Below are 15,056 nucleotides of genomic sequence, written 5' to 3'. Positions count from 1 at the left end.
AAGGCCAGCCTGGTCTGCATAGTGAGTTCCAGGACAGCTGGGGCTACAGGGAGACCCTGTCTCAAAAAATGTAAAAAAAAAAAAATTTAAAATAAAAAATAAAAAAAAATTCATATTTGATCCCATACATGTACAAAATGTGACGCCTGGCCAACAGGGGACACTTTAAATGACTGTTCCTGGAAAGAACCTTACCCTACACTGAACCTTCTACAATGATGATTAACTGATCAGAACTTCAAAGATGTAGAGAAGTTGGAATGTTACAAATCCAGAGCCAAATGGTCTTAGGCTACATTTAGCCCTCCTAACAGCCAGTTATTACCCACTTCTAGATGTGGTCTAGTATTTTTTGTGGCCATTAGGTCAATCCTTTGGAATGTATAAACAGACCCCTAGCTTCCATCGACCAAAAGGCTAAGAATGTCATCAAATGTATCTGAGACCTATCACTGAGATTTATCTGCTTTTTTTCTGAAATCTGCCTACCTGATGTTTCTACCAATGTATTTGAAAACTGTCTTGGTTTATGATTTTCTTTGTTTTGTTACTATAAAACTTCATGAAACTGTTACCATGTTGGAACATGGAATTTTGGGTAACCTGAATCTGTGTTCCTGGACCATGGTCACTCATATCTGGGTTCAAAATACACTATCTTTTTATCCTCTTTGAGGTGAAAATCATGGGTTTGTTTGTTTTGCATTGACATTACCATAGAAGGATAATTCTGCCTTTTTTGGAAGGGGGCAACTAAGACTCATATACCTTCACAGTCTATAAACAAATGAATAAAAGATTTAAAAAAAAGGGAAAAAACTCCATCGCAACCACTCTATTTAAATAAATTTTGGCAACTGGTAACAGAGGAGCAAGTACAACTCAACAGTAGTACTTCCTAAAACAAACACCCAACATGCCGCATGTCCATGTGAAGCATAAAGAATACATTCTACGTGTAACATGCATGCATAACATATGGACACATATTTTGCTTCATGGCTTTATACAACTGAGAATCTTCAGACTCCCTGGGACAGATGAAAATGAAGCAAAAATGAGAAAGCCTGGTGTTACCTGGTAGATATCAGAAAGGCTGCTGCTCCCAGAGTCGCTGGTGATGCTACATCCTGAGTGGCTGGAGGAAACGTGGGTCACCTGTGGGTGCAGGCTGTCAGTAAGGTGCAGTTTCGTGAAATCTGCAGGGAGCTACGGAAGGAGCAGAAAGAATGGGGTCTATAATGTGAATCAACAACTTCAAGAAGATGCTTTAAAATGGTGATACATCCTATTCCAGGCCACTGAGCCAAAAATGCCATTAGAAAAAACCCGTCAACTTGCAAATTCAAAAAGTATTTAATAATGTCCTATTTATTCAAATCAAACCTTTAAAGAATACAACGAACCTTAATAATATTAAATTCAATGTTTACATAGGTGGGTTTAGTGATTTAAGACAAAGAGGTAAGCATTTAATTTAGTAAGCTACAATTTTCAAGTAACAAATAAGTAAATTTGTCTTCTACTATTTGTTAGTAATCACCAATCAATGAAACTTTGTAGCAAGAAATAGTTTAGATAGATATGGTTTTTCAATGCTCAGATAATATTTTTAAATGGTTTTGTTTTTAAAGCAAGCATCTGGAAAGCAATGATCATCCTGTCATACAAATAACTGTATTAGGTTCTATGAAAAAAAGAGAAAATTCCATCTAAGGACTTGGGATTTAAGAGAGTTCTATGGACAACATTCACTTACCTACACTCACACACAAAACTAGCTATTTGGCTCATGTTTAGATATAAATAGCCTCTTAAACAGATTCACTAAGATTCCTCAAGTGTCTCCACCACCCCTCAAGATGTAAGAAAATGCATCACTCATTCAGTGAACATTTACTGGGCCCCTTTTCTTCCATTATATGCTGATCATTTAGCAAGACTAAGAAAACACTGCCAGCCAAGAATCCTGCACTCTTAGCAGTTCTTACTCTCTCTCCTGTTCTCCCCAAGCCCACAACAGTTTCTCACTATGTGGTCCTTGCTGGCCTGGAAGTAACTAAGCAAACTAGGCTGGCCTTGAATTTACAGAAATATATCTACCTCTGACTGCCCACTGCTGGGAGTGAAAGCATACACCACAATGCTCAACTGGTTCTTTTGAATTAATAAAATGAAACTAAATTTATCTACAGTATACTGATACTATTTGGTTAGTGATATATTTCAAAATGAAAATTGGTATATTAAAACACTGATTGCAGTCTCTCTTTCCTGCCTGCATACTAATCATATTTAGCTAATAAAATCTAACAAGGGTTTGCCTTAGAAACAATCCTCTCTCTCCTTTGATTCTTATCCTTCCTCCCTCTCCAAAATGTAATGCTTTTCCATAGTTAAGCTTCACAAGAGAGATCGTCAGGTTCGGATCAATAAGTTTCAATACCTCAAAGTTTCCAGCAGGCAAAATGTACTCACAGCTCACATTCATTCAGTTCTGGCTCTGTCTAAGATGCCACCAGCCCCTATCCTACATGCATGAGGCTTAATAATATGGCATGCAATTTGTTAAGTAGTATTGTTTAACTTTATGGGATACAAGGCATACAAACTTAAACATGAATTTATTAAGCAGTATACAACTGGATGCCAAATAAGTAAAAAACCCTGTGTTGCAGAACTCTGAGAAGTAGTGAATGAAACTCTGATCTGATAGGCAAATATTACCTATCAGAGTGTTTTTCTCCTACACTGATCACTGAAGATACTGTGAACTATACACAGTTTAGGAGAATAACAATTTCTCTGTAAGGACTGGCTAGATAGGTAGGAACTTTTAAATTTAGCACTTATATGTCTAATTATAGAATAAACTGATTTCTAGTGATAATCATTTACAAATAAGACCCAGACTGACATGTGCCACATTGAATTTTAAAGTTATAAACATCTAACGGATTTGTCCTCACTAAATGATTATTCAAGAGTCATAGAACTCCTCTCTTTGACATCTATTCCTTGGTCACCTTTCCTGTCTGCATATTCACCATGTGGAGAGGGCCAGGAACTATCAGAGCACCACCTTCCAAAGGTGAGCCCTGGCCCAGCTTTTAAATACCACTGTGGATTCATCTATGCCTGCTTATCCCCTCAGCATCAGAGCTAAATGGTAATACTAAGTCCACAGCAACAGTCTTTAGACTGAAAGAGAAACAGTTTTGCTCTTAATAATTCTGTTCTATTTAACAAGCATTCATTACATGTCTGTCTCTCAGCTACAGGCAGGGAACATAAAGACGAGTAACACATCCCCAATTCAAGATGCAACCTTTACTACCCCAGAAGTCGCTGGGATAGGTGTTAATAAGTAACAGGAAAAGAAATATATATACCCCTCAAGTGCTGGGAAAGAAATCTGTGCTAATGTTAGGCAAATCCTCCACTACTGGGCTATATCCCAGTCCCCAAACTAGTTTCTAACTCCTTGCCTCACCATTTGTGTTTCTTGGAGAATAACATGAGATATTGATGTGATTTATAAACAAAGTAAACGAATACATAATTTAGGAGTAATTAAAATATTTTTATATTAGAAATGTTTAAGACACCATAAAATCTTTTGCCCTAAATTGGGATAAAATCACAATTACTAAATTTTATTGAGAATAAGTATGAGTCAAGGTTATGGAAAGGGAGAAACAGGAAAAGGCCAGACTCTGAAAAGCACAACTCAGCTCCATGGTTCCTATGGCTGAAATCTAAGGCCAGGCACCAGGGGGTGACATGAAGTTATTTAAAAAGTGCTGTGGTGAACAAAGTCATTTAGCTATAAACAAAAAATCTCTGAAACTCGAGTTTTTTTTTTATTTTAATTCATATATTTAATTTATTAGTTTTTTTAATTTTTTCTGTATGAGTGTATTGCCTTCAGGTATGTAAGTGCACCTGTGTCATGCAATGCCCACAGAGGTCAGGAGGTGTCAAATTCCCCTGAAACTGGAGTTATGGACAGTTTTGCTAGTTGCCATGTGGGCACTGGGAAATTGAACAGGGGCCCTCTGGAAGAGCAGTCAGCACGCTTAACTGCTGAGCCATCTCTTCACCCCGCAAAACGAAAGCTTTTTTTTTTTTTTTGGTCTCTTTGAGACAGGGTCTCCCTGTAGCCCCAGCTGTCCTGGAACTCACTATGTAGACCAGGCTGGCCTGGAACTCACAGGGATCCGCCTGCCTCTGCTTCCCTGGTGCTGGGATTAAAGGTGTGCATCACCACACCTGGCATAAAAATTTATTTTTTATTTTACGTGTAAGAGTGTTTGCCTCCATGTATGTATGTGCACCATGGAGGCAAGAATGGGGTATTAGAATCCCTGGGACTGGAGTTAAAGATGGTTGGTGTGGGTGCTGGAAACCAATCCCAATTGTTGTGCAAGAGCAGCCAATGCTCTTAACTTGCTGAGCCATCTCTACAGGCCCTGGAAGTTAAGTTTTAAAAGCAATTCCAGTTGTTCCTATGGCACAGGTCCATATCTTAACTATTCTAGAGGCTGAGGCAGAAGACCACAAGCTTAGCTATAGAGTGAAGGCAAGGCCAGCAGTCTTTCTCAAAATAAAAAGAGAGTTGAATGTAGTCCAGTGGTAAAACACTTGGGTTCAATCCTAAGTACTGCCCAAAATTAAATAAACAAACCCATAACCCGGCCCCTACTACATATACACCTACTCTGGTATTTTCTCTGCCCTCTCCTCCTTTTTCTATCATTAATCTTTTGGGATACTGCTACTTATGATAACATTTGACCTGTTTGTGATAAAAGTTTAATAAAGAATTATTTAGTAACTCATTTTAAAGATCAGTCTATAATATAATCAACTTTTATTTTTTAGGCAAACACACCCGGCCCCTACTACATATACACCTACTCTGGTATTTTCTCTGCCCTCTCCTCCTTTTTCTATCATTAATCTTTTGGGATACTGCTACTTATGATAACATTTGACCTGTTTGTGATAAAAGTTTAATAAAGAATTATTTAGTAACTCATTTTAAAGATCAGTCTATAATATAATCAACTTTTATTTTTTAGGCAAACACCTAGGAATGTATACAGAGATATATTCAGGTATTCAGGAGATCATTATAAGGAGAGATGAGATATGAGGTGTTTCCAAATTATGACTGAACCCAGGCTCCAGGTACAGACCTAGAATGCTTTACTGTCAGTATTCCACAAAGCAAATAAAAAGGGTTTTTGCAATGCTTAAAATTTGGGTTTGCTTTATGTTAAGCTGATATTTTAGAAAAACAGGTGTTAAACTTTTACAGAAAGCATAAATTATTGTTATGAAGTCGTTTTTATAAAATTTTATTAAACATTTTATTTAAAAAATCAAAAACAACAAAAAAGATTTTGTTTTTGTAAAATATAAAATTCTTTTCCTTGTTTTTTTTTTTGTTGTTTTTTGTTTTTTTGTTTTTTTGTGTTGGTGTTGAGGATTGAACCCAGAATCTCCAGCATGCTAGTAAATTACTCTGCCACACAGCTCCCAACCCCACAATATAAAATTTCTTTTGACATAAATATCTACAATAGGAAGAAGCAAAGCTTTTCTAAGTAAATTAATAAACATGATAATTTTCCCCTTAAATTCAGGAAAACATTTTAAAGAGTTAGTATGAATGAGTTGCTTTATAAGAATAGTTATGCCAAGATCTGTTCATTTTATATTTACTAAAGAAACTTGCTAAACACCAACAATAACACCTTCTTAGTTTCCTATCAAGTATAGAAGCTAATAAGCCTAACACTAGACATACATGGATTTATCTTCTGGTTAGCTGCTTACATCCAATGACTTTGAACAAGCTAACGACCTTCTGAGCACTTCGGTTTCTTCTGTGTAGTGAGTACAGCGTCATGAAACCCCCGCACACCTACTCTCCCTTTTCATTGATCCCATCATTTTTCCAATGCTCTGTCAAAGCTAACATTATGATTCTAGTAGCTCGTGTACTATATGGCCCTCAAAAGCTCACAGATAAGACTATAAATAAATCACGTTTATATAGACAGGAACTCACTGTTTAAAATATGACAAATCTTACAAACAACCTCCTTTCCAAGATATACTTACACAAATTAACCCCTTTTTATAAATGCTCAGATTTTTGTAGCTCAGAATTCCTTCAAAGTGATTAACATCTTACGTAGTTTGCACTTTTGGTGTGCATTCTTACATACCAAATGCCCACATTCATATGTGGCCAGATACATGCTAGAAACTTGGTGTGATCTAACCACAAATCTTTATTCCTATCACATTGAGCTTCACGACAGACTGAACATAAACAGCACTTGGAGGTGGGGAAGGTGGAAAGAGGCAAGCATTTGAAATGTAGTCTAGGTTGAGCATCTCCAATACGAAAATCTGAAATTGGGCACTTCTGGCACTACAATTAAAAAACTCCATACCTGACCTCATGTGACATTATGGTAAAAATGCAGGTGCACTAAAAACATTGTATAAAACTACCTTGGGGCTGTGTATTTATGGTGCATATGAAACATGATATAATTAGGCTTAGATCTAAGTAATCTTATTATGCATATGCAAACATTCCCAATCCCAATTCCCCATCCTCCAAAAATCCCAAATCAAAATTACTTTTGGTCCAAGCATTCAGAGTAAAAGACACTAAACTGACTTCTTGAGCTGTCCTAGTCAGAGGGGCCACCCCTGTGTTCTTCTCAAGTTTAGAATTCTAAACTTGGCTGGTCACACTGTTGGGAAAATTCTTTTCTTTTTTTGACAGAATCTCATGTAGCCCAGGTTGGCCTTGAACTCACTATGTAGCCTGAGATGACCTTGAACTTCTGATCCTCTTACCCACATAGCAACCAAGTCTGGGATTTCAGCATGAGACACCAGTTAATAAGATGCTGGGGGTGGAATCCAGGGCTTCACGTACGATAGACATCCCCAGCCCATGAGCTAATTTTTTTCCAAGGTCTGAGTCCTGCATTTGTAAGATGCGGGTAACCAGAATACAAATAGGATGCATCACTGAGGGCAAACAAAATTAGAGGACTGGTGGAGGAAAGTTCTCATCTCAGTCACATAGGATTGATATTTTCAAGTCATACTTAGAGGAAGCCTTTTCTCCTGGATGTTGAAAAGCAGCAGCGAGCAGAAGAAAATCTTGATGAAGTTCAGCTCGAAATGGAAAAGTGGAAACCTTCAGAGGATGAAAGTATATGATCCAGTTTAAAGTATCATTTATTCACAACTGTTAGACTGAACCCCATTTCTTCAAACAGGTTAGACTGCCTATACACAGACACTATGTGGCAGGCCTTTTCTATAAAACATTATGCATATGTTATTTAATTCTTACAGAATCTAGTAAAGTAGATAATATAAGGAGACTCTAAGACACAGAAGAGTTACGTTGTGGAGATTCTCACCACATGAAACAAATTCATGCAAACTTTACAGTGTATCCACAGCAATGACTGATGGCACAAAGTCAATCTGAACCACCCAACAGGCATCATTCTCCTTCACTTTCTGAGATATTGATCCATCTATAGGATATGGTGCTGACTCATCAGCAGTATTGAATTCTTAAAGATTCTTTGCATTAGTAATTATTTAATTTTTTTTATAAACTGATCTTTAAAATATTTATGGTAATATTCAATAATTGTCCTTTTGAGGTCATATATCCAGGAATCAATCATTTCTGAATCTACATAAAACTTCTTTATACCAACTCCACCATGTAACTCTTATAGGCACAAATCATTTTGGTTTTATGTTCCTTACTGAAAAAGTACTTTTTGTTGGTAAAAAATAAAAGAACTAATTAAAAATTTTAAATCTTGAAATAGATTAAAGCAACTTTTTTCTCTGACAGCTAATTCTATTGGAAATGAAACCTTGCCTCATATATAAACCTGAGATCAGGGGAAAAATGTGCTAATTCATTCACTGCATGAAAAAAAAAAAAACCTTTTCAATAATTTTCAACCATTTATAAGCACTCCTACTAAATGCAAAAATTCTTGAGAGATCGTAAAGAATTACAGTCATATCATGGGTCATGAAGTCTAAGAAATCTTTATGAAAAACATGGCAACTAGAAACTCATTCTCTCAAGAAGCCTAACTATCCTATTCCTAAGCCTCTGAGCCATGTGCCTCTCTCCCCTCCCCTCCCCTTCTCCACATTCCCATGCTTAAGTCTGTATAAAAACCTTTTCTTAAACTCCAATTTTGCTTCATAAAAGAAAAAAGGAACATAGCAACTGTTTAAAGTCATGTGATTTAAAAATCATCAGGGGGCCGTGGAAATGGCTTAGCAGGTAAAATTGTTGGCCACCCAAGATTGGTGACTTGAGTTGGATCCCCAGAAGCCACACAAAAGCCAGATGCAGTGGTAGGCATCTGTAATCCCAGTACTCCTCTGGCAAGATGGAAGGCAGAAACAGGAAAATCTGTAGGAAGCTCACCAGTAAGCAGTGCAGTGACAGAAACAAGAGGACTCTGCCTTAAAATAAGGTGGAAGCAGAGAAGTGAGTCCTGAAAGGTTGTCCTCTGACCTCCACAGTATACAGTAGCACACTCACTATGCTACACTGTCTGTCCACTCCTTCACCTTCCCACCAAGTAAGTAAATTTTTTTAAAAAACTCATCTGGTTGGCATCTCATCCCAAGCTCCTTTCTAGATTCTCTTCATGGCAGTGGTGATCACTGCTATCATGGGGGGTGGGGTGGGGGGACGACATAATACCAAGCGGCAATGTATTATCTGTCTGATCTAATACTTACGAAGAGTCCCTCATGGCTGCAGAAAACAGAGTGCAAACTGCCATGTGGCTCATCCGGGCAGCCAGGTAAGAAGTTCCAAAAGACTATGGCTGTGTATAAAAGCCAGTAACTGAACAAAACACAAAATATGACAACTACATGGTTGTATGTGGGAAATATAGTAATGTTGATAACATTCTATGAGTCCCAAACTTGAATTCTCAGTCTCCTGTTTTCCAGAACCACCTAGAAGGGCTGCTAGGAAGCAGCAGTCCCTGAAGAGGGAGGAGATGGCTTCTACAACCTACTAGACAACAAACTTGATGAGCCTCAAAGGGACTGTGCTTAGTTATCTCAGCTGAAAAAAAGGCCCAGTTGAGTATGGAGTTCAGGAAATTAGAGTTTAATGTCAGAGACAAAAATTCTTAAGGGATCTACGGAAAATTCTAAGCTAACTTTTCATCCAACAAAAATAAATATAGTTGTTCCCTTGGTATCTGAGAATTTGCAACTCCTTCATATAAGATAGCATATCTACATATAACCCATGTATATCCTCTCAAACACATCATCTCTAGATTACTTATATCTAATCCAGTGTAAATGCTATGCTTAGTTACACTGTATTGTATCTGAAATAACAACCTTAAATATGTCTATATTCTCTATAGATATAATTTTTCACTTCAAATATTTTTGACCCAAGATTGGTGGAGCCTCCTAATACAGAGCCAGCTAACTGCCATAGATTTGAAGAGACACTTGTGGAAACTAAAAAACCTTAACATATAAGTAATTTTGAACTATTTAAGTTATAATGCAGGGCTGGAGAGATGGCTCGGTGATTAAAAGCACTGGCTGCTCTTGCAGAAAACCTGGGATTGGTTCTCAGCATCTACATGGTGACTAACAACCATCTGTAACTCCAGACCCAGGGGATCTGACACCCTCTCTGGCATCCAGGGGCATTGCATGCACATGATACACATATACATGTAGGCAAAACACCCATACACATAAAAATGGATAAATAAGATTAAAAGTTGTAATGCTATCTTATACTCAAACACAGACGTATTTAAGTCTACTTACATACAATGGTTAGACTGGCTAGGCAGTCACTAGCATCCTCTTGCTGGCCATGCAGCCAGATGACGTTTCCCATCTTCCCTTACAGTTACACAGGCACCAATGTAATGAGTTGAAGTTTTGGGGATACGAACAATCAGAAGTGATCATGCTATTTCTGTACCTTATTTATGACAATTTTCCATGCAAGAACATCTATGATCTATTCCCTTCCATTAGAGTACCACTGTTGAAAACCAATATAACAGAGCAACAAGTTAAAGGCGGCCTGTAATTCTGAATCAGTACTTGAGACAAGGAATGTTCATTACTCATGACGTGGCAAAAGAGAGTAAGCTATTATGTTTGAGCTACTATATTTTGCTTGGTTTCATGAAAACAGCATATGTGAATTCATAAAAACTATGGTTATTTTCTGAACTACTTGAGTAAACTTTTCCCAGAGAAAGTAGGTAGGGTTCTGGGAACATTTGGGGCTATCGTTTCATAGGACTATATTCAATCTGGATTAAACAAACACTAGAGTCCACTTACTTAGCCACCTGGTCAAACATTTACTGAAAAGCAGTGTGCTAGGCACTTGTTCCAGGTTCACTAACTATGGCAGAAAGTAAGACAAACACCATATTTTATGCATCTAACAATTAGTAGATGAAGACCAATAAAGGATAAACAAGAGACTCACTAAGTAGTGGTTAAGAACCTCCTTCAGCAAAAATTAAACTGCAAAGAAAGTGACTTCACAGTCAAGGTAACTCGCCTCCCTAACGTGATACTGAAAACTGTTTTCTTTCTTATACTGCACTTATTTCCCAAAGGAAGAGTTCCAATCATACTACCTTCATGAAATACATAGATGTGTATGTACAAATCCAAAACCAAGTATATGTCCTAATTTTTTCACATACTTCCATACAGCATTTACTATAAAGTATACTTTGTATAAAACTGAGATGTCTAGCAACACCACTAAGCCAAAGAAATACAATTACTAGTTTATGAAAAAATACTAGTTATCCAACTTAAAAACAAAACTATCATCATACCCTATTACCACTGGTGATAATAAAACTGACTCTGAGTTGTTCAGTGCTCCAAGAGTTGGAAAGCACTAATACCTACCATTTTAAGACACAAATTTACACAACAGAGATACAAAACTTGCAGATAATTACTTGTTATCAAAGAGTATCACTGAATAGATGGAAAATTAAGAAGTCACCTACTTGGTTGACTGTTTTGTCTACTCAATGATCCTTTGAATAGAATGTTTGAGAATATATATATATATATACACACATGTGTATATATATAAATAATTCTATTACATTTATGATGCAGTCTTTTTTAAAAAAGTAAGCTTGATTTCACTAAGAAGAGATATGGATATATTAAAAATCTTTGACCTATGTCTATCCTATCATTTGTGTGAAGGAAGATCACATAAATACAAGTATGTCACACAGAGGTAATCTGAAAATCAGTAAAGGAGGTGAGGGTTAGAGGGTCTTGGTCTGAATTTAAGGATGTCTGAGCCTGCAGGAAGGCACGGCAGCAATAAGCCTGCCAGATTTTCACACACAGCATTTTCGATAAAATGTATTTTGCATAAAGCTGAGATACATCTAACCCATTACTCAGCCAAGGACATGGAAAGTAAAAGCCAGAGGCCATGGTGGCCTTGACAGGATTTAGGAATGTCTGGGAGTGCAGCGCCAGCTCCAAGAAGAGCAGAGAGCATGAGGGAAAGAGACTCTGGTGAGACCACGCGGGGAAGCTATGGCATTCTGAATAGGATGGAAGCCACTGGTGGTTCTGAGCATTCACATGGTATGCACTCAAAATTTGTTCATTTATTTTGAGACAGGGTCTCCCTACAGCCCCAGATGGCCTGGAGCTCACTATATGGACCAAGCTGGCTTCAAACTCATAGAGCTCCTCCTGCCTCAGCCTCTCAAGTGCTGAGATTAAAAGTGTGCCCCATCACACTGGCTTGCACGAAGAATTTTAATTTTTTTTTTTTTGACATAGGGTATACCTTTATCCCCAGCTGGCCTCACTATGTAGCCCAGGCTGGCCTTGAACTCACAGAGATTCATCTGCCTCTGCCTCCTGAGTGTTGGGATTAAAAGTATGTGCTACCATGCCTGGATCTTAAATTAAAAAAAAAAAAAAAGTTTCCAAAGGACTGCATACATGAGTACAATATATTTTCATCACATCCACCCCTCCATCCTCCTTCCAACTCCTCCAATGCCCCAGTATCCCCCTCTCAAATTTATGTCCTCTTCCTTTATAATTTTGTTTTCTATGCGCACTCGTGCACGCGCGCGCGCACACACACACACACACACCAACCACTGAGTTCAATTAGTGTTGCCCATATGTACTGTGTATAGGGCTGACTACTTGGGCCATATGTACTTGTATGTAGGGCTGACCTGACCACTTGGACATGGGCAACCTATGAGAGAGCTTGTCCCTGAAGAAAAATGACTCCCTTCCTCAGCAGGTGCTAACTGCCTGTAGCTCTTCAATTAGGAGTGGGGTCTTGTGTGCCCTTTCTCCATCATACTGGAGTGCTCCTCCCTGATGCCTAGTTCTCCTAGTTTCAGAAAGTGCTGTGCAAGCCATTGGGGAAGCAAAGTTATCAACAGTCCTACCCAGTCATAAATCCTGTAAACTACAGTAATGACCAACCCAGCAAGACATACATGCCCAATAGTACAAGAGCGGTACTAACATCCTGCAGGTAACCAATAGCTGCCTAGTTGTACTTAAGGTCTACTTAGTAGGATGGGACTCAGGCTTGTTACTATAAACCTAGTCAAGAACTCATGGCTGGAGAGGCCATAAACTCTCATGGCTGGAGAGTTTCTTTTTGCAGCAGATGGAGGCTATTACAGAGAACCAGTTTCAAAGTGCAGTGAACAAGTGACTGTGGAGTGTCCTTCCCCAAATAGGACATCTATAACATAACTCCTACACCCAAGGCTCAGGGAACATCACTGGAAGAGGAGGTGAAAAGACTATAAGAACCAAAGGATTGGAAGGACTGCTACAGCAGTGTCTATTAGACATGACAGGGGTGCTACACTCATGGATCCCAACAGCATGGGACCTACCCTGTTGCCCAAGACCTATATAAAAACATTTTTAGACACCTAGTTGGTCTCAGAAGTAGACAGAGAGCATAACAGTGGTCAGTCCTGCAGTCCATAATAGGAAAGAGGCCAGGTAACAATGAGGAATTAGATGACAGTACATACAGGGAAGAGGAGAAATTAGCTATAGTTTTTTTATAGTCTGGGAGGTGATTACAGTTTACAGTCGTTGATTATTTAAGAACAAGAGAAGCACCTGACACTTCTCAACACATAGAAATGATAAATGTTTGAAGAGATGGAAATGCCCATTACCTTGATCTGGCCATTACACTGTTCATATGTATAAGATTATCATACTGTAACTCACAAATATGTACATACTGTCTATGTCTATGAAAAATTGTTTACCTTATCAACATAAAACAATTTTTACAAAATACAGGCTGTAGAAAGATTTGAAGAGTATTATGACAGTTATATTTAAATGATGAAATTGCGAACAACTAAAACTTTGTTTATAAATTCTAAGGTTTTTAATGTGAATGTGTATTACTTTTGTAATAAGTAAACTTTAAGAGTGATTCTACATTATACAAAAACATTTATTAAAATTTTTGTCAAGAGATAAACAAAAATATGGCAGCTAGTTTTAAGGGATGTACCATGGGCTGACTCAACTGTAAAGCTGTGTCTATTTTAATTATGGATGATAGGTACATTACCTAACTTTATGTACTGAAAAGCTCTACACCATTTCATATTTCATGCTTGTATATAAACCATAAATCTGTCCCCATACACATCCACCTTAATCTTAAAGGATAACTCTCACAACCCACTTGTAGATTTCATTCTCCACCAGCAGGTGTGAATTACTATATTGGGGCTGGAGAAATGGTTCAGCAGTTAAGAGCACTGGCTGCTCTTGCAATGGACCTGGGTTTGGTTCCCAGAACCCATATTACATATCCATAACTCCAGTTCCAGGGGATCAAACACCCTCTTCTGACCTCTGCAGGCATTGCATGACATGGGTACACTTACATACATGCAGGCAATACACTCACACACATAAATAAAGATAATAGATACACTCACTTCGTAAATAAAAATAATAAATAACATAGTTATTCAAATTACTATGTTGATCTTCTTAAGTTACCAGTAAAATATGCTAGATGTTATTTTTATGTATCTAATACCTCAGATATTTCTTTTACATCAGTGATAAAGATGTTCATTTTAGAATTTCTTTCAAAAGATGGTAAGTCATTTAATTTCATATTTTTTTTTTAAGGGCTTGATGTATCAGTCCTGTCATACCACAGTTCTTCAGCCTCTGGTATGGGGGGGGCACTAAGAACTGACTGAACATTTGTGTACATTAGTCATTGCCCAAGGCTAGCAGGAAAACACATTCAGAAACTGCAGAAAGTCTAATAGGTTTTTCATTATTCTTCATCTTTCCTTTTTGCAGACTGGGAAACGCTAGACACATACAAAATAAAGTCTGATTAGTAAGACATGGTCAAGCATGCACTACCTCCTAAGACGATTCCTTCCCAACACCTTCTCTTCTGCCAACACGCAAGCATTTCTCATGACCCTGTTAGCATTTGCAAACATTTATTTGCACAATCAGCTGAGCAATTTTAGGTACATTCTTCATAAATTAGCGCCCACATTTGATGCTTTATTACTCTATTCAGTTTGGGTTACTTTTCTCAAATTCAGCTACTTTCTTTGAACTTTTCTGTTCTGTGTGTATGCATATTGATATATTATCCTAGATGCACATCAAGGAGACAGAAAAGTATCCATCAAGATATACTCAATTTTACAAATGGTTAAATGTAATCTGTAGTATCATTAGTATACATACACATGCACACATGCACGCATGCACACACACACAAGCAAAAGCACTAAAAACTTGAAAACATCTTTCGATATAAACCATTTAATTCATCTGGAAGTTAGAGAGCCCCAGTTCACCTTCAGAACACAAGCACACAAGTGCATGCATTCTGCCAGGTTTGCAAATGCCACCTG

General features: G+C 37.7%; 1 protein-coding gene across 11 annotated transcripts in view; it reads right to left on the bottom strand.

The window, feature by feature from the left end:
• Rapgef2 (Rap guanine nucleotide exchange factor 2) overlaps positions 1 to 15,056 on the bottom strand; it is a 299,442-nt gene that overhangs the window by 86,898 nt on the left and 197,488 nt on the right. For all 11 annotated transcript variants that reach the window (XM_017803518.2, XM_029556717.1, XM_008854327.3 and 8 more), the window contains one exon: positions 1,078 to 1,209. In XM_017803518.2, the coding sequence (XP_017659007.1) occupies positions 1,078 to 1,209 (132 nt within the window). The remainder of the gene's footprint in view (positions 1 to 1,077; positions 1,210 to 15,056) is intronic.

Source organism: Nannospalax galili, unplaced genomic scaffold, assembly GCF_000622305.1.
Source record: "Nannospalax galili isolate Female #2095 unplaced genomic scaffold, S.galili_v1.0 scaffold305, whole genome shotgun sequence".
Classification (NCBI taxonomy): domain Eukaryota; kingdom Metazoa; phylum Chordata; class Mammalia; order Rodentia; family Spalacidae; genus Nannospalax; species Nannospalax galili.
The sequence above is the reverse complement of the archived record's forward strand: the minus strand, read 5'-3'. Positions and strand labels throughout refer to the sequence as shown.